Consider the following 23,741-nt stretch of genomic DNA (forward strand, 5'->3'; position numbering starts at 1 on the left):
ACCCGTTGCTATTTTGAATGTATATCAACTTTGCTCATCTTGCAAAATGTATTATCTTCGAAAAAAAAAAAAGAAAAAGAAAGAAAAATTAGAAAATTCGGAGAGAAGCCATGCCTTTTCGCATTCAGGTGTGGTCAAGGCAAACGGCGAACCACCATGGATGTCCATTGATCAGGAATAAAATACCCCATGGCATTATCTAACTTTTAAACAAAGCCTGTTACTCTAATCCAGGCATATAGCATATATCTCACACCTACGTATGTTTGATATGTGTTGTCTCTCATCTTTTGATCGGTAATGGATTTGTTTCCCCGCAAATGCGGGGAATGTTTCCCGATTTCGAGATATTTCGACGAGGGAAATTTACCCCGTCTCTGCACGGGCAACTGATCTGGTCCAACTCACAAGACAACAAGACACGATTGATTATTGGATGCTTGGATCTGCACTTTGAACCTTGACGCTGTCAATATGGGGAACCGAAGATGTCATTCCCGGGTAGATTTGCTCCCAATCCACAAGGCAAGAGGTTGAGGGAACGACGACATATGGATGATATATAAACCAGCGCCATCCTGCGTGCCAGCACCCCAAGCATTTCTACTTTCTCAAATTCTTTTAGCTCGAGACGAACCAATTCGGACAAAGACTTGTTGCTTCTAGAAGTGGCATTCCACTGCCTTGCACAGTCTATAATCCCAATTCAACCTCCTATCATCTTCCACACATCATGATCACTGTATTGACGGCCATCTCGGCTGCTCCATATGCAGTTGGGCTAGGCTTGTTCCTTCTTGGATATTTCCTCGTCCTCCCTTATATTGAATATCTTCGGGATCCAAAAGGTATTTGCCAAGAGACTAGCCCAATGCTCTGCTTGAACATATTAGGGCAACTGCTGACCGATTCATACAGGCTTGAGGAGATACCCCAATCTCACCCCCTTGTCGGGATTCTCAGCAGTGCCATTCATGATCATGGCTTCGCGGGGGTTCCGGTCAATGGAATTGTCCGAGTTGCACAAGAAGAACCCCGTCATTCGAACAGGGCCAAACCAGCTGTCTTATGGCGATGTCAAGGCCATAAAAGACATCTATGGCCACAGTACCAAGTGTACCAAGGATGAATCTTATGTGATCACCTCTGGAACCCACTACAATCTGGCAGATGTTGTGGATAAGCCCGATCATGCCCGAAAGCGCAAGGTCCTCTCTGCTGCATATGCCCTCAAGAACCTGGAGACATGGGAATATAAAGTGACCGACAAGGTGCAAAGAATGTTCAAGCACTTTGACCAAGTCTGCACCGCGCCCGCCTCTGCGGAGGTCTCATCTGGAAAAGTCGCACCCGACCAGAAAGACCTCACACTTGACCTCCGAGCCTGGACCAACTTCTTCACCCTTGATGCAATTGCCGACATTGGTCTCTCGGAGAAACTGGGCTTTTTGGATTCCGGTACTGATGTTTGCATTGCCGAAAGGAAAGATGGTTCAACTTATGAGACCAACTTGCGCGAAGCCCTCTACCCAACAGCTCGAAAGCAATCCCTCATTGTTTGGAACTACCAATGGTATCCCGTCGTCAACAAACTAGTCAACGTGATTCCATTCTTTAATCGAATGCAAACATCCGCGGACAACTGGGAAAACATCATGTGGCGCCGGGGCAATGAAAGACTACGACGGTACGAAGCCGGCGAAAAGCTCGAGGACTTCTTCCAGGCTCTGATGGAAGACAAGAACGGAAATGCCAATAACCTCGAATGGGGCGAGGTCGTTGCCGAGTGTAACATCATGATGAACGCCGGTAGTGTGACTACAGCCGTTGCCATCGCCAACGTTATGTACCAGCTTCTCCGCAACCCTCGAACCCTAGCCAAGCTCCGCTCGGAGCTTGACGCGATTCTGGATGAAGACGAGGTTGTAGCCGACTACGACAAAGTCAAGCATCTGCCTTACCTCCGAGCGTGCTTGGATGAATCTCTACGAATCTTCCCACCGACATCACACGGTCTTCCACGTGAAACCCCCGCCGAAGGCACGAATATTCTCGGTGAATGGGTGGCTGGTAAGACAACAGTGAGCATGTCTGCACTCGTGGCACACCGTGACGAGAGTGTGTTCCCAAATGCAGACCAGTATATTCCCGAGAGATGGCTCGGAGAAGAAGGCAAAGCATTGCAGCCGTACTTGATTGCCTTCTCTGCTGGTGCTCGGTCTTGTATTGGTCGCAACATCTCATATCTGGAGCAGACTAAGGCTGTTGCTTCCATGGTACATCGGTATGATTTTGCTCTTGCTCATCCTGGTTGGGAATTGAAGCGGTTGGAGACGATGAATTTGATTTTGGGGGATATGCCGGTGAAAATTTGGCGTCGTGATTTGGGGGCTGAAGCATAGAGATATCATGTTGACTAGGATTTTCTATTCTTAATTATACTTTTTTTTTACTAGACCTTGTTTGATGAATATATTTCCGATATGAAGGACTTTACAACTGGAGTATATAACTGAATATTACATTTGTACGGGAAGTGATCGGCAGAGAGCAGTACCATCGGCCCGGGCTAGTCGCCCATACTCCCGCCGTTTCCGCATCGTTGTTTTCGGCCCGCAGGGTACTCAATTAATATAAGTTGGGTCCGATAACACATGGTCGGAAGCCCGAAGTTTACCCTCGAAGGTTTGCTTGGTGGAAATTCGGTCGATTAGGGACAACAAGCATTTCCACATGTCCGCAAGGATCGTCACCTGAGGTTACATCACTGAATTCTTCCAATGCAGGCCGACCAAGTTCTGTCTATCTAAATGCGTACTTTGTATTTAGTCCCAGACCTAGCGCTTGGGTGGACTTGTTAGATCTGTTTCAATATGGGGTGGTTGGTTGTTGCGAGTATCGTAGAACTAGGATCATGACAAGAATACTGTTGATCACTTTGGTAGCTTCCCTGTAACACGGGGCAGGGACAGGCCACTAGCATTTTGACTGGATATGGCAGCTCCAAGGCATTGTGATGAGGCAGAGTGATGAGACTGATGGGGGCGAAATGGGCGTTATGTTTTGGGACTATTACGAGATCTGGGGTTGCTAAATCACCCCTACCCTAAGCCCTATCTCAGAAGTGAATAGAGACCCCTTACCAAATGGGCAATCACGTAAAAGGAGTAAAATGTGACTTGGGAGGCCCTCTAGGTACCCATAATTAAAAGAAATTGGCGTATGTTGTACGGGGGTCGGTAGTTAGTAGTTCTCCACTATTGGATTCCCCGTTTTTATGTATTTTGAAATCCTGATCTGTAATTGGTCAATCATAGAAAACGAATACGAACTTCCCAATCGGGTTTGTATAAGGATACTTCATAGAGATGGTCACCCATACACTATACATCCAAATTTTCATTCATTGTGGTTCATGAAAGGCTTGTGTACTGCCCCACAGTAATTGAATATAAAAACCAACATGTAAGCTTATCTTTTTCTCGATAACTCCTTTTCTTCAATTCCTTACACATACCTACTCTTGAGATGGCGGACCCATCACAGAAGATTTATCAGTCCTGGCCGAGTGGTCCACCAACATATCAACAAGCCAATACAGATGGACACGATATTACGCAAAGCCGAGAATGGAACTATTCTCTATTTGACTGCTGTTCGCCTGGCACGCTTTGTAAGTTGGCACCATGCGTATGATTGTTAGATGTGATTGCAGCTAACTAGCCACAGGCTTAGAAAGCTGCTTTTTGCCGTGCCTGGCATATGGGAAAACTCAATCTAGGTCCAAAGATCCCAACTTGAGAAGTTTTAGCTATATGAACAGTCCTGTAAGCCCCCCTTGCAGCCATCCTGACAAGAACACCTATTAACCATCATCTCCATCTCAGTGCGCGATATGGACTGTACTTAGCCTGGGATGCGTTCAGTGGATCATGCAAACTATTACCCGAGGCGAAATGCGAGAAAAATATGGCATTGAAGGATCCTGTTGTGGCGATTGCTGCGTATCAGTTTGGTGCGGCTGCTGTGCTTTGGTTCAAGAAGAGAAAGAGATGGAACTCCGAACAAGACCTCAGCTTTCTGGCTACCAGAATCCGGGCAAGATGTCCTATCCATAAGCCACTTTTCTTTTCAGAGGTATCTGCTACAGCACAAGACAGACCAGGGGACTGGGTCACCGGTTTGATTTGCCAAATTCTGTTTTCATTTCTACTTTCTAAGTTTTACTTTCGACGCCTTTTGGTTTCCCCCTTTTCTACTGTCTGATTCATTACATAAGAGCTTTTAATGTAACTAGGTAATAGGCCAAAGTATCATAATACATCGTGTGCTGTCCTTTGTAGTATATATATCACGCCACAATTGTCAGGGATACCATATGCTCGGGCTCCTTGATCTTCTTCTTCGATAAGAGTTATCATTCTCTCGTGTTGACTTAGGAGTAACTCTGCAATGAACACCACGAGGCCGTTTAATCCTCATTTCTCTGCCTTGCTTCGCAGGAAACCGTTCCCAATGCCTTCTCCCGGCCCACTTTTACCCCGGACATACTCGTTGATGAAGAGATCTCGCCAGTATACGATTCCAAGTACTTCTACCCAGTGAAACCTGGAGAGGTACTCGCCGATCGTTACCAAACCTTGGTCAAGGTTGGTTCGGGCGTATCTTCAACAGTATGGCTCGCACGTGATTTGCAAGGGCATTCTTCAATGGTTTCTTCTTCAATTTGAAGCTCTCTCTCTTCTCTAACAAATTGACAGGCATATCGAAACGCCCGAGAACATCGTGGGATTGAATATTGCCAATAAAAATGCGAGTTCTGCTAGTCATGAGCGTGAAGTTGAAGAGCATATTTCCACAGCAGACCCATCACATCGCGGTTACTCCCTTATCCGAACATTACTAGACTCTTTTGAGATTAAAGGTCCAGAAGGTTCTCATTCGTGTCTTGTGTATCCGCCCATGAGGGAGCCGCTGTCGATATATCAGTGGCGCTTCGAGGATAGAAAGATGCCACTGCCTCTTATCAAAACATATTTGGCCAAGAGAATGCTTGTCTGGCATCCAGATGCGAGGAAGACAGCAGGCGAACTGGCGGGGCATCCTTTTCTTCAACTGAGGGAAACAAGCGCCTGAATTCTGCGGGGGGTTTAACTAGCGGAATGACTCGACTTCGTGCTCGATCCCAGTTCGGCCAGACCATGAGGGGCATGATTTTAAAAATTGATATCAATGTGGATGGTATATATAATTGTGTTTTCTTTTGCCATAGTGATATGTCGAACTAGGAATATGGCCATCTTAGGCCTTAAACGGAGAAGCTCGATTCTTGTTAGTATACATAATAAATGGCCTCGTATTGAAAATTGGGTGTAGCTAGAATATAGGTGAAGCTCCGCACTCCAACGGAAGGTCTAAAGTGATGAGAAAGGATAATATCCCCGCCCTAGCTTGGAGGGGTAGATCCCCGGGCAATATTCCCACTTCGGGATAATTCTTATTAGGGTTATGATGTTCATTCCACAGTGGATTACCCCGCGATATCTCCCCCGCAATCTTCAGGGGGATTCTCGTTGGATTAGCCCTCATTTCTTATTGCCCATCCACGTGGATCCTGACCAGCTGCGGTGAATATAGCCCAATTCGTGATGTCTTCGCCTAAATCCAAATTGTGCACCTTTGCCCGGGATCCATGTTCCATATCTAGAATTAGACACTTAGATATAATCATTGCCACTTTGGCCTCAAAACCCTATTCCATGGGCATGATTCCCCGAGTTCCACTTGACATACTTAGTACGTGTACTATAAAAGCCGGGTGTCCCCTGTGTGCATAATTGATACCCCCCTCACAATATCCACAATCCTGTCTTCAACCATGGCGACTTTCCCACTCAATATCCCACCAGAGCTCCTGCAAGAGCTCTCAAAATACACCACACCTACAGGATTTGCCGATTATGCCGCCCTGGCACTGCTAGGTGGAATTGGAGCCACATACCTTTCAAAAGGACGATTATGGGACAAACCAGACCCATTACACCATCTCTGGTACGAACGACCTCAGCTAAAGAATGGTGGACAAGCTGGCTCAGCCAACAAGGAGACTCGCAACATCGCACTGAGGCTAGAAGAGACAGGCAAGAATATAGTGGTTTTCTGGGGATCTCAGTCCGGCACAGCAGAGGGGTTTGCCCACCGTCTGGCTAGGGAGATCTCCATTCGCTGGGGTCAAGAAGCTATGACGGCCGACCTCTCGGACTATGACCCAATCACCATCAATGAAATCCCCAACGCCAAGTTAGCTATTTTTATTGTTTCTACATACGGTGAAGGAGACCCTAGTGATAACACAGCGGAATTTTGGAGCTGGATCTCCAAAGCCACCGATATCTCGCTATCCAACTTGCGATATGCTGCCTTCGGTTTGGGAAACACCAACTACAAGTTCTACAACAGAGTTGTCGATGTTATAGTTGAAGGTCTGGATAAGTTCGGCGCTCAAACTCTTCTTCCTGTTGGAAAGGCAAATGATGCAGAGGGAGCAACCGAGGAAGACTTCATGTCATGGAAAGAGGATCTTTTCACGATCTTCAAAGACAAGTTGGGATTCCAAGAGGCCGAAGCCAAATACATCCCGAGCTTGAAAGTCGAGGAAGATGAATCTCTTGAGCCTATCGACCTGCATCACGGTGAACCCAACAACCGTGTTGAATCTCCAAAAGCAGCAGCCCAATCCTCAGCCATCCGTACTTTGAGCATTTCAGACTCTAGGGAACTCTTCACCTCGTCCGACCGCCACTGTCTTCACATGGATATCGACCTAACCAGCCAGCCAGAGCTGGGCTACAAGACTGGGGATCACCTTGCTATCTGGCCTGGAAACCCGGATATTGAAGTTGAACGCCTCCTCGATGTCCTAGGGATCTCCTCACGCCGCGATATACCACTTGGTATCAAGGCACTAGACTCGGCAACTAAAATCACGATCCCAACCCCGACCAGCTCCATTGCCATTTTCCGTTACTACCTCGAGATCTGCGCACCCGTCAACCGCGATACCGTTCGCGACCTGGCACAATTCGCACCCACCCCGGAAGCAAAGGCGTATCTTCTCGCGCTTGGCCAAGACAAGGATGCATACGCCAGATTTATCAGCCAAACATATATCAACCTCGGCCGATTGTTGCAACTGGCTTGTCCCGATAGACCTTGGGATAATCTTCCACTCTCATACCTTGTCGAAACACTACCTCACATCCGACCGCGATTCTATTCCATCTCATCCAGCAGCGTGGTCTCGCCCCGCAAACCTTCCATCACAGCGATCGTATCAACAACCCCTCTCTCAGAGAACCCTGACGAGCTCATCCACGGTGTGACATCCAATTATCTTCTCGCCATCTCCCAACACGCCCGCTCCAAATCTCACCCCAGTGGAATCACCTACCACCTAAACGGTCCTAGTGACGCACTCCAAGGCGGCAAAGTCTTCGCTCATATTCGCCGAAGCAAATTCAAACTCCCAGCTCTGGGCAAGACGCCGTTGGTCATGGTTGGTGCCGGAACGGGGATCGCGCCTTTCCGGGCATTCTTGTCTGAGCGATGTCAACTTCTGAAAATCGGGAAGGAAGTTGGTGAAATGATTCTGTTCTTTGGATGTCGGAACCCGAATGAAGATTACATCTACCGCGAGGAATTGGAAGAAATGCAAGCGGTGCTGGGGGATCGGTTGCGTATTGTGACTGCTTTCTCTCGATTGGAGGGGACGCCTCGTCTATATGTGCAGGACCGGGTTGCGGAGTTTGGGGAGGATGTGATTCGAATTATCGATGAGGGTGGTAATATCTATGTCTGTGGACGGGCAGGTATGGCTCGTGAAGTTGAGAAGGTTGTTGGGCGGAGTATGAAGGGTGCTAAGGGGTGGAGTGATGATGAGGTAAATGGTTGGAGTAAGACGATTAAGAAGAAGAATAAGTGGCAGGAGGATGTTTGGGGATAGGGTTTACATTTACATGTAGACTGTTGAGCTTAGTGAATATAATAACAGTTACTTTCTCTAATGATGTGACATACTGAGTCTACAGGTGACTACCTAGGTGACTAGCTCTACAATTAAAGAGTGAGTAAACACCCCTAATGTATTCCGTGGGACTTGCCAAGTGACTATGATGCCCAAACGCTTAGCCAGTTGTCAGAGAACACAACACGAGAAAGCCCCGTTTGATTTGGGTGTGGATCTGCATGGGCCTCAACGATGTTGATGTCTCATGCATAGGCACCCGGGTTGCTACGCGACCCTCCCCCTATGCTGTCTCATGGAGGCTACGGTGGGAGGTCGAGAGGGAGAGGGTTGAGGAGAGAAAAGAAGAAGAAGAGGAAGAAAGGTGGGAGGGGGCCTTTTATATGGTCACATCCCAGGTGCCTTCCTAAAATGGACACTCTCCAACGCACCTTCCCTCGTAGTCCCATATCACATGTCACATGTCACTAGCATGTAAGTATATAAAGAGACCACCTAATAACACTTCATCGCTTATATCAATTTATATCAACATCTCATTGGAAGCTATATGATCGTCTCGGATAATTCCATTCTCCGTAGCTCCGTAGCTACAGTCTGAACAGCTTCGCAATCAGGGTCCACTATGCATCACGTCCCAAAACAGCGCAATAATTTCCAAGAACTTATAACTCTCTTGGCCTGCAGTCATTAATTTGACCTGCGTCTAGTCAAAATGACCCCTCATGACCCCAACCGCGTCGCTAGCATCATGCTCTCAAAGCACTCACTCGACCTCGTCTCATGCACCAAGCTACAGACTTTATGGGCCGGTTACGGCCAAATATGCGCCATAACAGCGCGAGCCACCACCACCAAAGCAGCCGAACATCTCAGCAAGCTGTATGGGGTAGAACCAGACATTGCGGGGACGACATATCCGCTCATCCTAAAGCTCATCTCACCGCCCCGAAAAAGCGGCAGCACTGCAGATGAGGGCCACCTACGAAAAATGCTGAGCTACGAGGTAGAGCAGTACTTCTATAGCGAAATAGTCCCGCAACTGGGCGACGACACAGCCATTGCTAAATGCCTTGCCTCGACGCGCGACATGGATGACGCGGAAGGGTCGTCGGAACTGAAAGGTCTTATGGCTACCATCATGGTCGATCTGCGTCCTGGATTCCCCGTCGCGGGCGAGAAAAGAGGTGCGTTGAATCGCACACAGGTGCGCGCGGCGCTAGACTGGTTAGCTGGTTTCCACAGTCGCTCCCGAGGATTAGTGTCAGCAACCCTTGATGAATATGTTCTGCCGCCGCTTGAAGAAAGCAGTAGAAGACAGAGCTCAGGGAAAGATGTTGGCAACGGGTTGTGGTTGAATGGGGGATATACGTACCTCGCGACACGAGGCAAAGAGTACGCATCTCTTGCGCAGGACACAGACTCAGAGTGGTCAGATGTGCTGTGTAAAGCTTTGGAAGCGAGTTCTCTCTCCGTGGCGGAGATGGTTGCATTATTCTTAACGCCCTGTGGAAGGGCGATTGAGTCTTATATCCATGGCGATGTCAAGTCGGAGAATCTCTTCACGACGACTAATGGAGACAAAGTGGCGTTCTTTGATTTCCAGTACGTCGGACTCGGGTTGGGAGTCTGTGACCTTGCCAAGTTGTTTACCTGCTCGGTCCCTCTGCATATGCTGGTTGATGGCAATGGGAGTGTGCCCGAGCAGCTGTCGATGTGTGATGGTGAGAGGGGACTGCTTGAGCGGTATCGCATGAGTCTCCTCCAGGATGAGGAGTCGGAAGAATCGGAACTATATGAATGGGAAGCATTTAAACGACACTGGGAGACGGCTTTGGTTGACTGGTGTAGATTCCAGGCTTCATGGGGATTTTGGGGGAATACAGAGTGGCTTGAGGCCCGTGTAAGATCTATCGTGAATGACCAGGAGTGGAGGGATTGGCTGTATCAGAATATCCGGAGTCGGATATAGGATCTCTATTTATAGATTAAAAAAGAATAGACGGTTACTATCACTTCAACTGCAGCTTTTGAATAGTGCAAAAGTACTAGCTAGATCTATGCGTTTTAGTTGTTTGACTGCTTGCATGCTTACTAGTTCTTTGTATAACTTTATTCATTGTTTGATGTTGATTCCAGATATGTCTTGCTATTTCTTTGCTCTTTCAGTCTATCTCCCAATCCCAAACCAGTGGAGTAGAGTATTTAGCCATGCGGGATTCCCAAGCTTGTTCCTTTTCCTTTTCTCCTCCAGAGCCATCCATTTTTGAACTCACATCATCTTCTCCTTTTCGGTCGTTGTTTATGATTGTCTGACACTATTACACATAGTCTAAGAACAGTGTTCCCCTATCTAGTTTCTCTTTTTCTTCTTCGGTGGAGTTGAAATTATATAAAGGTGCTCATAAAACGCAAACTACTTCTTACATAGAGTAGGAAGCTGGCGCGAATTTCGTGTATTTTCAACTCGGGCGAAGGAGAGTAAGAGAAACTAGCTAGAGAAAGTTTCTGACTTGGATACCTTGCTCCTATGGTGGGTAAATGCATTGTATATTTCTTTTTGACTATCTCTGTATTGCATTCCCATGCGACGTTTACAGGTCACAACTACGAGTTTTGCTTTAGATGGTACATAGTATAGTCTTCTTTATTATATCAGTCTAAGAAGAATAAGCACAAACATTATAAAGTCTCTGTAATTAGTGTATAGTTTATATGGCTATTACCTCTGAATGCAGAGATAAATAAGCAGGATGATCAGATTTGTGGAGCTGCCTGAGCCTCACAGCACGATTACCACCCAAGAAGGGCCATTCTAATCGGTCTATATCATGGTATATGCAAAGAAACTGGGTATATAACTACATCGGCCTCCACGCTTGCACAACTTGGTTGCGCACAAATCCCCACGGCCAGCCGTTTTCCCTTTCCGTTCGGCGAAGGAGATCAATCAGCAAACCCTGTACAACATGGTCTTCGACCCATAAGCCGCCTGTGTTCATATCAGTAAACTGCCGAGTATCAAATTCGAACAAAACCTACAAGCAAAAAGAGCGTGGCAAGCCGTGATACGCAGTGAAGGATCGTCGTCGGCAGATATGGCGATTCCGAACATATAATTAAGCGTTTCGGCGAGATCATTCTGTCGGAGTCAGTAGAGAACGAGATGTTTTGGAGAAAATAAACGGACCCTCAATTTGACAGGCTGCTCTAAATTTAACATGCTCCGATCATAAAACTCGAGTTCGCGAATGAGCATCAGCGATTTAGTGAGACAAATGTGTTGAATCGCAGTAGCTAAACCCGGAATCAGTATATCCCACTCACACACAGGAATATGTCACATACCATGCCACAAGCTCGTATACCAAGCTACAGGGAAAGGCTTCCCATTCCCAGGATCCGGCGGCGAAACATGCAACGGTACAAACGTATCCGGTCGACCAAGCTCCCACTCTAAAATGCGATGTCTGAGGGCAGTCTCCCCCGGACTTCCGAGTCTAGCATCGTGGCTTCGGCCGGGAATATTATAACAAAAATCGATAGTCTCAGCCAATAGCCAAATAGCCCGGTTCGTCCAGTCTCCGTCGTTCAGAGCAGGTTTAGCGGCCCACCATCGTCGCAGGCGGTCATCGAACGGGGCGAATGATAAACGAAGGCATTTCTGATAGGTGAGCGCGAATTGAATGTCTTGAATGACGTATGCCCAGAAGGAAGCTGACGCTAGTCCGCCGGAGATAGCGGAGTCTACGTGGGAGCTGATATACACGGAACCGGCCAGGAGATGGTGTTGTTTGTCGTTTGGGGGACTATGGGCTGTTTGGTGGATTAGCCGGGGTAATTCTTTTGCGGTGAAGATTGATGATTGGTTGTCCACGCACAGGAGATTGATTCGAAGAATCGTAGAATGACTGTTGATGAGAGGAGGATTTCGATTCCGATTTCGAACTCGGGCTTGTCGAGGACCGGAAGCATGATTGAGATACAGCGCTCATGGTATCCGTGCGCGACGTCGCCGGCGATGGAGTTTGTTGTTCGGGATAGGTGACATGCTGAGACTGCTAGACATGCATACAGTAATAATGGGGATTGAGTCGCGCGCTCGATGACATCTGTCGAGAAGTGTCGTTCAGGGTTGAATGCGTCGAGCTGGGTTGTTAGTTAAATGGTGGGTAATTTTGATCAAAAGGTTCAACTTACCCACGGTGCTAAGTACTTTTGAAAGTGCCGCAATAGAAAGGCTTCGGTGACATTTGATAGCCTCGGCTGCCCGATGGGCGTGTTAGGTGCACGTGGGGAATTCACCGAATTCGATCTTGACCCCAATTGAGATCCTGCGGCGTAAGCAGGAATGACGAGGTTTGGAGTTGTCAAAGAAGAATCCATCGTAGATGGAGGTGTCGAATGTTCAGACGATGACCTTGAAGTTGACACCTGCCTTGGCACAGGTATCACATAGTATTCAGCTGCCGTCTGATCTGTTTCATCCTTGAAGTCGACTACGAGCAATTAGTATACCCTAAACACACGGCGGTCGTTTCACGTACAGTCGGAAGATGTTTCAACCCAAACTTGATCATCCGGGAAAGCAAGATCACTCTCGCCATATCTCGGGGGCCCCTTTCCACGCAGGGACGGGTTTTGACCATGTCGGAAAGAGACCTCTTCAGATTTGCCGGGGGCCGGCACACATTCGCGGCCAGAGCGTTGACAGCGGAGACATTTCGAGCCGGATTTATCACCTATTTCTGTTAGTGCGGAAGTGAAAGAGATTGTAGAATTCATCGACATACATTTCAGATGGCGCAGACGACATGTGAGGCTGAAAAAGGCGGATTAGTCGAGTGTGTTGAATATATGGAAACGAATCAAAAAAAGAACTAACCATCCCCTCATTACGCAGTCAAAAGTACAATCGGAAACAAGGAAACCTTCCAGAAAGCATATTCAGAATGCCCGAGGATATGTAAATAGGTAAATAAGGCAAGTTATTCAAGTCCGACTATTAAACTCATCCATGTCGATGACCAAACGCCCACACAGAGCCGGAGATGGGGTGGGTACAAAAATAAATTGGCAGATCACTAACGAATTGCGTATCTTTGTTGGGGTATACATATCCAGCGGGTACTCCGTACTCCGTACGTGGGTTTAGTTGGAGATTAGTTCGAGAAGGAGAGCTAACAGTGGTTGAAAATGTAGAATAGCGGGTTTCAAATGTACTCGAAATTAGCTCAAATCTCATAAGGATAACCCGAATTGGAAAACGTTCAGGTCTAAAAAGGTCCAATTTCCACTACACCAGAGTCTAGGCAGACCTCTGCTGGTTCTGGTTGGATGAATGGCTCCCCCACATATCCCACTAAAGGTTTGATCGAAAGGTTCTGATCGGTTACCTAACCAGGAAGATCCTGGGACATGTCATCCCTATGGGAGTTCCGGCTTGTATCGGGTTCTCGGCATAGGAACTTGGCCGATGTGCGGATGCCAAGCTTAGTTTATTGTATCATGGCCGAGACCCCCTTTTTCCTCTTTTGCCATAGTCCGCACTTATCTCTGCGACGTAAAAAGGGGTGTATGTGTTTTAAGGAGATTCCTGGTTCACTCCCTGGTTCAGATGAGGATTGTCGGCCAATAGAACGAAACTAGGAACGGGATGGTCTCCATCCACACCGGGAGGATTGGCATGAATTGGTATACATCCGGTTTGTCAGCTCAACTTAAAAAAAGACGTGAAAGGCGTTCAACAAGCTTCGGAACGAAATTAGGAACGGAATTAGCGTTGAAGTTATTCGAATTTTGGGGTTTTCATTTGCCGATTGGTCTCACCGGGCTTGGTTCAGGCACCCGTGAAAAAAAAAAAAAAAAAGGGTTGCTCGGTCCCCCAGGGAGCCACATGGTGGTAAAGATTGATCTTTCACAGGGACTTTTGTTTATCATTTGCCCTGTGACAATTGTGCTGGCAATATACCCCCGGATTGGCTTGATAACCTGGCTTTGTGGGTCAACTTTTGCCGATAAAAATGAGATTTGGCTTTTTTTGTTTAATTTTAAATCCAAACCCGTGGAAAAGCTGAAAGAAAGTACTCCAGACTAGTCGAACCCTGTCGATCTTGGTACTTCCCCGAAGTTGTACTCCGTAGGGTGCCGAAGAGGCGAGACGAGTCCCGGTGTTATAAAGTTAAATCCGGCATGTCCAAACACTAAACAAATGGCGATTTTCTGGATATGTGGGGGGAGTGCTTTTCGTTGGTTATCAGCTGCCTTTTTAGGCCAAATGCTCCGGGAGAACAAAAAACCGAGTGGATTATTCATCATTTCATCAGCAACGGTTCAATCCATGGTTGCAGCGAAGAATGAAAAGAACTTTGGGAGAATGAATTGTGGGGGAAAGGGAGAGAGGACAGAAAGGGAGAGGGAAGGAGAGGTTGTGATATTGATGCCTTATGATGCCTGAAATTAAGACAGACGACAGCCTTGAATATAAGGCACCCATGCATATCGTGAAGCTCTTTCAACTTCCCAGTTCCTTATCTTGGGAGCTCCTTGCTAGCCACGTAGCTCCTGGAGAGCTTAGAACTACACAGCTCTGCTTATTACTATTGTGAAACCCAGTTCCCAATATCCAAATTATAATGCCATAATCATGTCCTTGAACCGCATCTCCTTCCTTGAAGGATGGGAGCGCAACCCCGCAGCTTTTCTCAACCACCCCGAATCCTCCGATTCGGATCCGGACTCCTACCAAGATCTGCCTGAAGGATCCATGTCGTCTTCATTTCCCTCCACATACAGCAGACTGAATTTCAACCCGTATGCGGGGCCAGGCTGGAATGAAACCCCGGAGGATCCACATAACAATCAATCCTCGTTTTTCGGACCCTCGTTTCTAGCTCTCTCACCGACGACCACCCGTGAAGGACGTGCGGGCTCGGGTTCAGCACAGGGACTGGGATCTGCAGAGGGGACTGTGCACGAGGATCCAGGGACAGCCGTTGCTCGGACGCCTTGGGCGGATACTACTGGTGCTTATGAAGTAAGCGCTGCTAGGAGGATTGGTAGGTTAATAATGGAACCCACATTATACTTCCATTTTAATATACAGGGATATGCTAACTTGTAAAAGCCCAGGTTTGCACAGCCGTTGTATACTGCTTTCTGGCTGCTGGAGTCGTTTTCGGCTTCGCAGCTCTCAAACCCGTCCTTATTCGAGAGAAAGTATATCGCAACCTCTGCTCCCAGGCGGAGCTTGAGGAAGATGTCGATGTCTGCTATGGGCAAGAGATTCGGTATGTTTTTTTTTTTTTTTTTTCACCCTGGTTCAAGCTCTCTCATACTTACATGTAACAGGCTGAACTTGATGTTCACTATCGCCGCTGTAGTAACCAATGTCTCAGCCCTACCCGTAGGAACCATCCTAGACGCGTATGGACCACGAGTCAGTGGGGTCATTGGCAGTATCTGTCTCGCCATAGGCGCAGTACTCTTTGGGACAGCTAGCAAGCTTCCATTTGATGGATACATCCCAGGTTACTTATTCCTGGCATTGGGTGGACCATTCGTATTCATCCCATCCTTCCATCTATCAAATACCTTCCCCACGCGATCAGGCCTGATCCTATCAATGCTGACAGGCGCCTTCGATGCCTCGAGTGCTCTATTCCTGCTTTTCAGGCTGTTAAGCGAATATACAAATGGCCTGGTATCAATCAACAATTTCTTCGCGGTGTACCTCATCGTACCGGTATTCATCATCGCAGCGCAGATCATCATAATGCCACCAACGTCCTACAAAACCGCCGGCGAGCTCGTGCAACAAGCCGAAGAGCAAGTCTCAGACGAGATGCACGATCGCATAGACGATACCGTCAACGACTGCAGCGAGCGCGAGCGCCAGCGTATGAACAGACGACTCCGTCGTCAAAGTATCGTCAGCCACATCCAAGATCTACTAGAGGACGGCACATCATCCATAATGTCCGGCAACACGATCAACGACGCCGTTTTCCACACCAGCATCGACACCTCGCTCGATATGAATGCCCCAACCAGGGGAACCCACGGCACTACAACACCGCACTCCCACACGCACCAACAACAACCAATCACCCCCGACCCCACCCCAGGCGGAATCTGGGGCGTTCTCCACGGCCACAGCGCACTGCGCCAACTCCGCACACCATGGTTCTCTCTAATAACAGCCTTCACTGTTCTAATGATGCTACGAATAAACTACTTCGTCGCAACACTTCGATCACAATACACTTACCTACTCTCCGCAGATGAAGCCGCACAGATAAACACAATATTCGACATCCTCCTACCCGTCGGCGGACTGATCTCTGTCCCGTTCATCGGTACATTCCTAGACGTATTCCAGACACGAACTGTACTATTCATCCTGGTGGCGTTGGCAACTGCCATCGGCGTACTGGGTTGTATACCGCATCCGACCGCGGCATATGGGAATATCATTCTCTTCGTGTTGTACCGACCGTTCTATTATACAGCAGTGTCAGACTACGCGGCTAAGGTATTTGGATTTGCGACGTTTGGGAAGGTGTACGGGCTTATTATTTGTCTTGCTGGTGTTGGGAATTTTGCACAGGCGGGACTTGATGCGCTTACCTTACGGGTTTGGAGGGGGGATCCTGTTCCTGTTAATGTTGGGCTTACGGTTCTAGTTGCTGGGGTTGGGGGTGGGCTTGTTGGATTTGTTGCTTATCAGACTGGTGTTTTGGAGGTTAAGAGAAGGGATGGTGTTGATCAGGGCCAGGTCGTCAGGGAGAGGGAGCCGTTGTTGAGGAATGAAGAACCTCGGAGAGGGTATGGCGCTTGATGGTATGGGGTTTATATGACACGCCGAGTACATATGTTTAGTGTTTGTGATTTGCTTGCATTGAGTATACAAGGATGAACAGAACATGGACATGAATGTGATTGGATATGAAAATGGTACCTTGTATATTTATCCCTACAGCTACTACCATGAGAGAGACATAGCAAGGAAGAGTGGAATAGCCCAGCTTGTGAATGCGGTGAGAATATTGGAATGTTATGTATTATATCTCTAATAGCTCCAATCCAAACAGAGATGTACTATATACGGATGTATCCCAAACATCCACAGGCAACAACAAGATATGAGAAGGCCACATCCTCTGCTGCGGGGGATATTATAATCCAAATGCAGACCCAAAAGTAGATGCATTATATCCAGTGCAACCCAAAAAAGGAAAAAAAAAAGTAAGACCCTGCCAGGTGTGTCTAGGGTCAGGTGACAGTGTTCGGGTTTCACAGCACGGCGAGTTTAGGCAAGTATATGCAACTTATATATATCCGGCGTGGTCCAAAGCACCGGCGGGTATATCTATGTATGCCCCATGTCCAAGTTCCAGCCTGTCGCTGGTGACTGAGATGGTATGTATCCCAGGAAAAGAAAGCCCTATATTTAGAAAACCGAGGATGACAACGATAGTGGGATGAGATGGGAGGGACGGTGGTAAGGGGGAGCTAAGGGAGCTGGACTGTGTCATTACAGCTGACGATAGATCCGGAGAGGAAGTGGGTGATTCGCGCTTCTGGAGGTTTGGAGAGTTTCCCAATGCTGGAATTGGGGCTCATTGGATGGCGTAGTTATACCTGCTCGCGTTCTCTTGCCAGAGAGCCTCCGCAGCAGTATCACAGGCAGCGTCGTACCATAACATGGAAGCAAGGACTGATTTGATGTTGGCCCATGAATTCAAACCAGTCTTGCGGGTAATATCTCCCAGAGCAGAGGCGAACCAGGCGCGCTCGGGAGTACTATTCGCTGCGATACCGCCGAGGGTCAAGACCCAGATTAGAGGGAGACGCGTGGATGACGAAGTCCACAGGCCTGTGGAGGAGGGTTGGAGGAGGACGGATTGGATAAGGCGCGCTAGAGTATTGAGGGGTGTATTCTGTGCGGGGATTGGGAAGAGGACGCCAACCCCGAAGATTAGCGCCGCTAGACGACAGGCTTCGTAGGTGGCGGCGTGTGTGGGATGGGAGAAGAAGGTGTGGAGCTCTGAGGCCGGAGCGAGACAGAGGAGGGTATGCTGTGTCAGGTTGCGCTGGTCGACGAGCAAGGAGACATCATGTGTGACAGTCGGGCTCGCTTTGATGATGCCAATATAAGTGTGCACCGCCTGGAAAGCTTCTGCCATTTGGCGGGTGGCACCGATTTCCTGCAAACGGGCGAATCCCTGGTCAACGTCTGATGGGCCGAAGCAGAGCAGTTCTTGGAGGGATAAGCCTAATCGACAATCGGCAAGGGGCCAGAAATCAAAGCACGGGTGGACACAGAGGACGCTGCAGCTCATGATATCCGAGCTGTGGGTGGTCAGTATGGGCAGTCAATACGAAACAAACAAACAAAAAGAACCGAGACATACAAGGAAATTGTCGCGGCCAGACCCTCTGTGTGAATGTTTGCCAAGCCCCCGCGCAGTTTGACCATCTGCAACAAACCTTTGATGTGGATCATATTCGGTGGCAGACATCCATAGACATCGATCCATTGTAGTCGCGGGAAAGGCGGATTAAATGGTGTTCTGCGATGGTGGTGTGCCGATTTCTCCTCTGCCTGATGATGGGCCATGCAAATAACACTGAGGAGAACAGCATCGCTGGCCGCGCGGTCGGGATCGCGAACAGCCTCGTTGATCAGCTTGATGGATTCCATTTCACACAGCAGAAGCGCACGACGTTCCTTCTGACCAAATACCGTGCCGGGTACCCAGTTATTCTGCCATTGTACACGGAGGTGACACAGCGAACCAAACATGAATGCTGTAAACAAAGCTGGGTCCGCCATGGACAGATCGAACCACTTATTCGCTGTAGTTCTGACATTCCGTGGGCGCGGAGCGAGCACCGGCCACACTACATCTGTGAGATAGCGCTCCGACAGATTGATCATCTCTGGCTCGAAGCTCCTCGGAGCAGGATATGTGGCGAACGGGTCAAAGACTCCAGAGACATTGCGTTCAAACGTCTCAGGAGAAGAGCGATCATTGAACCGGATGACCGCGAGGGCCTGGGAGGAGAATCCGGTCACGGTACTGGCATCGTCGCTGCTACTGCTATCACTGCTATCGCTGGCCTGCGATGGCGGAAACGGCGAGTCTCGGTATGCAACCTGGTTGGAGCGGGAGTCGTTCGCAAAGACGAAGCTTTGACCGGGATTGTTCCTACGATGAGCGCTTGAGGGACGCGAGACGATGCTAAATGTGGAGAGACCGGTACGGGCACGGTCAATGGCGGGTATGGGGGGAACGGCGTTGAGGATAGGTCGGGCGCGTGGATTGGATGATTCGCCTGCGGATCGGTCCTTTGTTTGATCTGAAATCCAGCGTCCAACGTGCGCACGCACCAGACGCTGGGCTTTCAATCGTTCGGTCTCGGAGGCAGGTCTGGCATTGACGAAATGGATGCCATCCTTCTTGGAGGCAGACTGTTTCTTTCTTGATGCCATCTCAGATTATATCACCGGCTCGGTGAGCGGTGAGAGATGTATGTGATAGCTAGAACATGCATGATCTTTTCAGAAGAGAGGTTTGTAATCGAGTTTTAAACAAGATATTGGGGATATTGATATTGACCCTTATATGGATCATCCCGTTTCTGACATTGATATTCCTTTTTCTTTTTTTTTTTGACAGCTCTGAAGGTGTTGCAGTGGGGAAAAAGAGGGTAAAGAAGGAAGAAGCTCGGAACCCCCCGTGACCGCAGATCATTCGTACTTTGATACTCCTTTTTAATTCTTCTCTACGGAGTACGGAGTACGATTATTTCTGCTATTATTTCTGCTATTATTTCTGTATTTATTCCATTAATTGGCTTTTATTTCATTCAAATCCTCCACGTATCACGATTACATGCATTTCTGGCGATCTAGTGGAGTCTGCAGTAGACTAGTTAGTAGGCACAGACTATTCGGAATATGAGATCTACAGAGTAGAATAGACTCAACTCATCGAAACCTTCAAACCTTCCGGCCCTTGGAAGGTTCCAGGAAAAGAACTCCGTATGGCCGTTGAAGACGATGGTATAAATACATGTAGTAAGATTGTCAACCTACATATAGTTAATAGGTACGGGACGGGGTGTGCTCCTTACAATGTTCTTGCATGGGCTAGACCGAGTAATATCCCCTCATTCCCCGGGAATCCCAGTATCGTGGACACATAATGGCTAGTCCCAGAGGAAATAATCCAGAATGCCAGACTATTACACATATCTTGTATTACAAGACTGTCAGTCCCCGTTGGGATTCTATCACCCCGGACATGAAACCGCCTGAGCTTGGCAGTGGCATGAGTGGGCCTGGCTATACTATTCCACTATTATATATCCCCAAAGCTTGACAGATATAATAATTCGACGGCCTTTAACCTTTGCTGATGGGGCCTATGAGAAAATAAGAAGGAAAAAAAAGTGGTTCTGACAGGTGGAACCCCGTCGATCGCGAGGGGCAATCCAGTAGACAAAATCGAGGGTACTGGTACTATTTATGATATTAGATATACTCCGTAGTAGTTTAGAGACAAACTATATTTGTATTTGTCTTACAATTACCCTCTTTATGCAGCTAATCTTCACCCACTCTTTGAACCCCTCATTTCCTTTCAGACCTTGATAGGTTCTCTCTCTAATGCAGGCTATCCAGAATATGAGACAATATGCGCTTCTCACCTGTGTCTACGGAGTAGGCAACGACCTAGTCATCTACACGGACCTTAAGTCAGCCCCGTCCCCCGACAATTACTATGTATACCTCGCGACTCATGCAGACTTCTTCAGTTATCTATCCACCTGTAAGCATCGAGACCAAAGACAAGGCCTTTCCTCGATCCGGCGCACCTGCAGCTTATATTAATCAAACCCCGGTCAACTCCGATCCGAAATGCGCAAATGGCGCTGAATATCTCTCAGTTTCGCCCTGCGACACCGAAGAGTAGCGGGAATAATAGACGAATAGCACCGAACGCAATACTAATGGGCGAGTCTAGACAATGACCAGTGAATAATTAGCGTTCATTTTGAAAGCCTGACACGATGGATACATGAAATATGTACAGGGGGTTAGGGTTAGCGCTGACAGGTCTGCATGGACCAAGACAAAGAGTGACAGGCCCACTGGGTATTGACCCATTGCGAGTTAATTTTTTTTAATTGATTTTAGTATTTATTAACATTTATATGTATGTAGTTAATACCGAATAGGGAGTATTTTAGATGTTAAAAAGGGGAAATAAATCATGTGGTCCACGAGGATAGACAGTCGAGTGCAGACAAAGTGAGAAACTCGTCAAAGCTGCAGATCGACCGAATCCCAAGAGTAATCCCCCCACATACAGATCACTCCCCAGGTCAATTATAGCCCACATATCATAGGTTACACTATTACACTACATTTAGACCATGACAGGAGTAGTTAGAGGAGGAAAATAAAAAAAAAAGACAGGGTTTTAAATCAGAGAGAACTGGAATTTCATTGTCTCAATTCTGACCTAACAACCCAATCAATCCGATGAGCATATGCAACTATACCAAATAAGATCTAGCTACATATGTCTGCATGCATGTACTAACGGGTAATGGAGGGGTACCAAATAGTACGGAAGAACTCCCCGTCGAATCAACACAATCCGGGCTAGCCCGGCTTAATCAATTTCCAAGAGGGTATACCGACAGCTCTCACCGGATTGCGGATCGTTATACTGCTCAAGCGCCTTCTCCACAACAGCCATGTAACCAAGCACGTGCTCCTCCTGCCATCGGCGACCGACGACCTGCACGGCGGTGGGGAGACCAGCCATCTTGGCTGAGTCATAGTGTTTCCACGCACCGCGAGCAATGCCGTGGTCACAGCCCAGACGCTTGAGGGCAGTTTTGTAAGGTGCGGCGAGGGCGTCGCGGATGGGATCTACGTGACCGACGGGGAGAACACCGGCGGAGTAATCGAGCAAGTTCCACAAGAAGGTGTAACCGCACGAGGAGACGGCATCGTGCATGGCCTTGTGCGGGAGAGCCGGGGTGGCGTTGACAGGACACAAGATGAAATCGAATTGCTGGGGCTCGGCGTCCCACCACTTGTGCCAGACGGCGCGGAAGGCTTCGCGCTGGGCGGTTAGGGTCCACAGCTGGGCGGAGGACTTGGGACCGAAGTCGCGGATGAGGGTGGCGGACACCTTGTCGCGGCGGATGTAGCGCACGTAAAGGTAGTAGAGGTAGCGGAGGGGGCGGGGAAGGTGGGCGATGCGGGAGAGTTGGATGGCACCTGGGTCGGAGGGCTCGAAGCTCTTGAGGTTGGCGTTGAAGTGGTGGCAGCCATCTGAGTTGAGGAGTTGTGAGGCGAGGTTTAGGCCGGTGAAGGGGTCTGCGTTGGGTGGAGTGGTGATTTCTGAGACGGTGTGGCCGGCTTCAGTGAGGGCGGCTACTGCTGTTGCGATGGCGCGCTCGATGGCTGGGGTTGGGGGGACGACACCTAGGGATTTGTAAGTGGCTGGCGTTCATTGTCGAGATGAGGTGACTGATACATACCATCGGAGGTCATCAGACCAATACGAAGCGGCTTATTTTGAGCTTCAGACTCCACCTCGCTGCGCCAGGCAATGGGGTGCACTGTGTGCTCATATTTCCAGGGCTCCATTCGGATAATTGCACGAGTGAAATAAGTCAAATCGTTCAAGGTGCGGGCCATAGGGCTAAACACACTAGGAATACCTTCCTGACCGGGCATGCTGGTGTTCACGCCGCCCTTGGGCCAGCGGCCAGTGCTGCAGCGGAGTGAATAGATACCACTCCAGGCGGCGGGCACGCGGACCGAGCCAGCAACATCAGATCCAATACCAATACGGCCACCCTGCGCCAGCAACGCTGCCTCTCCACCGGTTGAGCCACCGGGCGAGTATGCTGGGACATGCGGGTTGCGGCATTGACCCCAGAGGCCGTTATCTGACTCAAAAGAGAGCAGTGTGATTGGCAGAGCAGTCTTAACATATGGAACAGCACCTGTGGAAATCAGTATGGAACCAAGCTATCGAAAACTTGTCTCAAGGATCACGATCTTACCAGCGTCTTTCAGGAGCTTCACCATCGGCCCATCTTCCAAGATAGGCTTTCCAGCCAGAGCAGCATACCCAACACTGGCATCGAATCCCTTGACATGAATAGAATCCTTCAAAGAGACCGGAATACCAGCCAATGGACCCTTCAGGTTGATTTCTGACTCTAGCCACGACTCAGCCTCGGGTAGCATGAGCTCGGTAATGCAGTTCGTCCGCTCCTGAGCCCTCTTGGCTACCTTTCCATAGGTGTGGAGGATATCAAGAGGGGAGACAGCCAAGTCTTGCACATCGTGAACAAGATCCTCGATAGGCTGGTCGATGATCTTTCGGTCCTGGTCGGCGATGCGGAGGTGATAGTGGTGCGGAAGACCTGTAAAGCGGAGTTCTCGTTCGGCTTGTTTTTGGTTGCTGTAGATATTAGCTCCAGATCATGTGTACATAAGGGAAATAAAGACAAGGTTACCGTATGCGCCGATAGGCAAAGTAGTCGAATGGAGGAAGCATAATGGCGGTGTGTGTACAGGAAGACAAGGGGAAGGGAAGTCGGGGTACTTATACGATGCGGGGAATTGGAGAAGTGGGGAATGCGATAGGACCCGGCTAGACGGGTAGCACCGAGGTTA

At 48.5% G+C, this 23,741-nt stretch overlaps 9 protein-coding genes across 9 annotated transcripts; 6 read left to right on the forward strand and 3 right to left on the reverse strand.

Moving 5' to 3' along the window:
• Window positions 1–733: 733 nt before the first annotated feature.
• On the forward strand, window positions 734–2,402 carry N7455_004045 (cytochrome P450; the record flags this gene model as incomplete). Its single annotated transcript, XM_040959642.2, has 2 exons — window positions 734–848; window positions 919–2,402. 2 exons carry the CDS (start codon window positions 734–736, stop codon window positions 2,400–2,402), a joined length of 1,599 nt encoding a protein of 532 aa, XP_040809899.1.
• Window positions 2,403–3,528: 1,126 nt separating this feature from the next.
• Window positions 3,529–4,186, forward strand: N7455_004046 (uncharacterized protein; the record flags this gene model as incomplete). Its single annotated transcript, XM_065604668.1, is given in 3 exon segments — window positions 3,529–3,673; window positions 3,911–4,137; window positions 4,151–4,186. The coding sequence occupies 3 exon segments, from the start codon at window positions 3,529–3,531 to the stop codon at window positions 4,184–4,186; spliced, it is 408 nt and encodes a 135-aa protein (XP_065461568.1).
• Window positions 4,187–5,878: 1,692 nt separating this feature from the next.
• On the forward strand, window positions 5,879–8,002 carry N7455_004047 (NADPH cytochrome P450 oxidoreductase family protein; the record flags this gene model as incomplete). Its single annotated transcript, XM_040959618.2, has 1 exon — window positions 5,879–8,002. One exon carries the CDS (start codon window positions 5,879–5,881, stop codon window positions 8,000–8,002), a length of 2,124 nt encoding a protein of 707 aa, XP_040809912.2.
• A 137-nt stretch (window positions 8,003–8,139) lies between these two features.
• N7455_004048 (uncharacterized protein) lies at window positions 8,140–8,433 on the forward strand (the record flags this gene model as incomplete). The annotated part of the gene is made up of 2 exons (XM_065604669.1): window positions 8,140–8,162; window positions 8,199–8,433. The coding sequence occupies 2 exons, from the start codon at window positions 8,140–8,142 to the stop codon at window positions 8,431–8,433; spliced, it is 258 nt and encodes an 85-aa protein (XP_065461569.1).
• Window positions 8,434–8,738: 305 nt separating this feature from the next.
• N7455_004049 (uncharacterized protein) lies at window positions 8,739–9,995 on the forward strand (the record flags this gene model as incomplete). Its single annotated transcript, XM_040959624.2, has 1 exon — window positions 8,739–9,995. One exon carries the CDS (start codon window positions 8,739–8,741, stop codon window positions 9,993–9,995), a length of 1,257 nt encoding a protein of 418 aa, XP_040809964.2.
• Window positions 9,996–10,884: 889 nt separating this feature from the next.
• On the reverse strand, window positions 10,885–12,919 carry N7455_004050 (Zn(II)2Cys6 transcription factor domain-containing protein; the record flags this gene model as incomplete). The annotated part of the gene is made up of 9 exons (XM_040959681.2): window positions 10,885–11,015; window positions 11,066–11,165; window positions 11,214–11,320; window positions 11,372–11,839; window positions 11,905–12,172; window positions 12,224–12,522; window positions 12,571–12,765; window positions 12,817–12,845; window positions 12,909–12,919. 9 exons carry the CDS (start codon window positions 12,917–12,919, stop codon window positions 10,885–10,887), a joined length of 1,608 nt encoding a protein of 535 aa, XP_040809954.1.
• A 1,750-nt stretch (window positions 12,920–14,669) lies between these two features.
• On the forward strand, window positions 14,670–16,862 carry N7455_004051 (putative MFS transporter Fmp42; the record flags this gene model as incomplete). Its single annotated transcript, XM_040959666.2, has 3 exons — window positions 14,670–15,081; window positions 15,150–15,312; window positions 15,374–16,862. The coding sequence occupies 3 exons, from the start codon at window positions 14,670–14,672 to the stop codon at window positions 16,860–16,862; spliced, it is 2,064 nt and encodes a 687-aa protein (XP_040809982.2).
• A 741-nt stretch (window positions 16,863–17,603) lies between these two features.
• N7455_004052 (uncharacterized protein) lies at window positions 17,604–19,520 on the reverse strand (the record flags this gene model as incomplete). The annotated part of the gene is made up of 2 exons (XM_040959588.2): window positions 17,604–18,376; window positions 18,439–19,520. 2 exons carry the CDS (start codon window positions 19,518–19,520, stop codon window positions 17,644–17,646), a joined length of 1,815 nt encoding a protein of 604 aa, XP_040809908.2. The 3' UTR covers window positions 17,604–17,643.
• Window positions 19,521–21,711: 2,191 nt separating this feature from the next.
• On the reverse strand, window positions 21,712–23,622 carry N7455_004053 (putative acetamidase; the record flags this gene model as incomplete). Its single annotated transcript, XM_040959668.2, has 4 exons — window positions 21,712–22,535; window positions 22,592–23,062; window positions 23,123–23,526; window positions 23,582–23,622. 4 exons carry the CDS (start codon window positions 23,620–23,622, stop codon window positions 21,712–21,714), a joined length of 1,740 nt encoding a protein of 579 aa, XP_040809885.2.
• Window positions 23,623–23,741: the final 119 nt, after the last annotated feature.

Source organism: Penicillium solitum (assembly GCF_028829755.1).
Source record: "Penicillium solitum strain IBT 25940 chromosome Unknown utg000003l_segment0_segment0, whole genome shotgun sequence".
Taxonomy (NCBI): domain Eukaryota; kingdom Fungi; phylum Ascomycota; class Eurotiomycetes; order Eurotiales; family Aspergillaceae; genus Penicillium; species Penicillium solitum.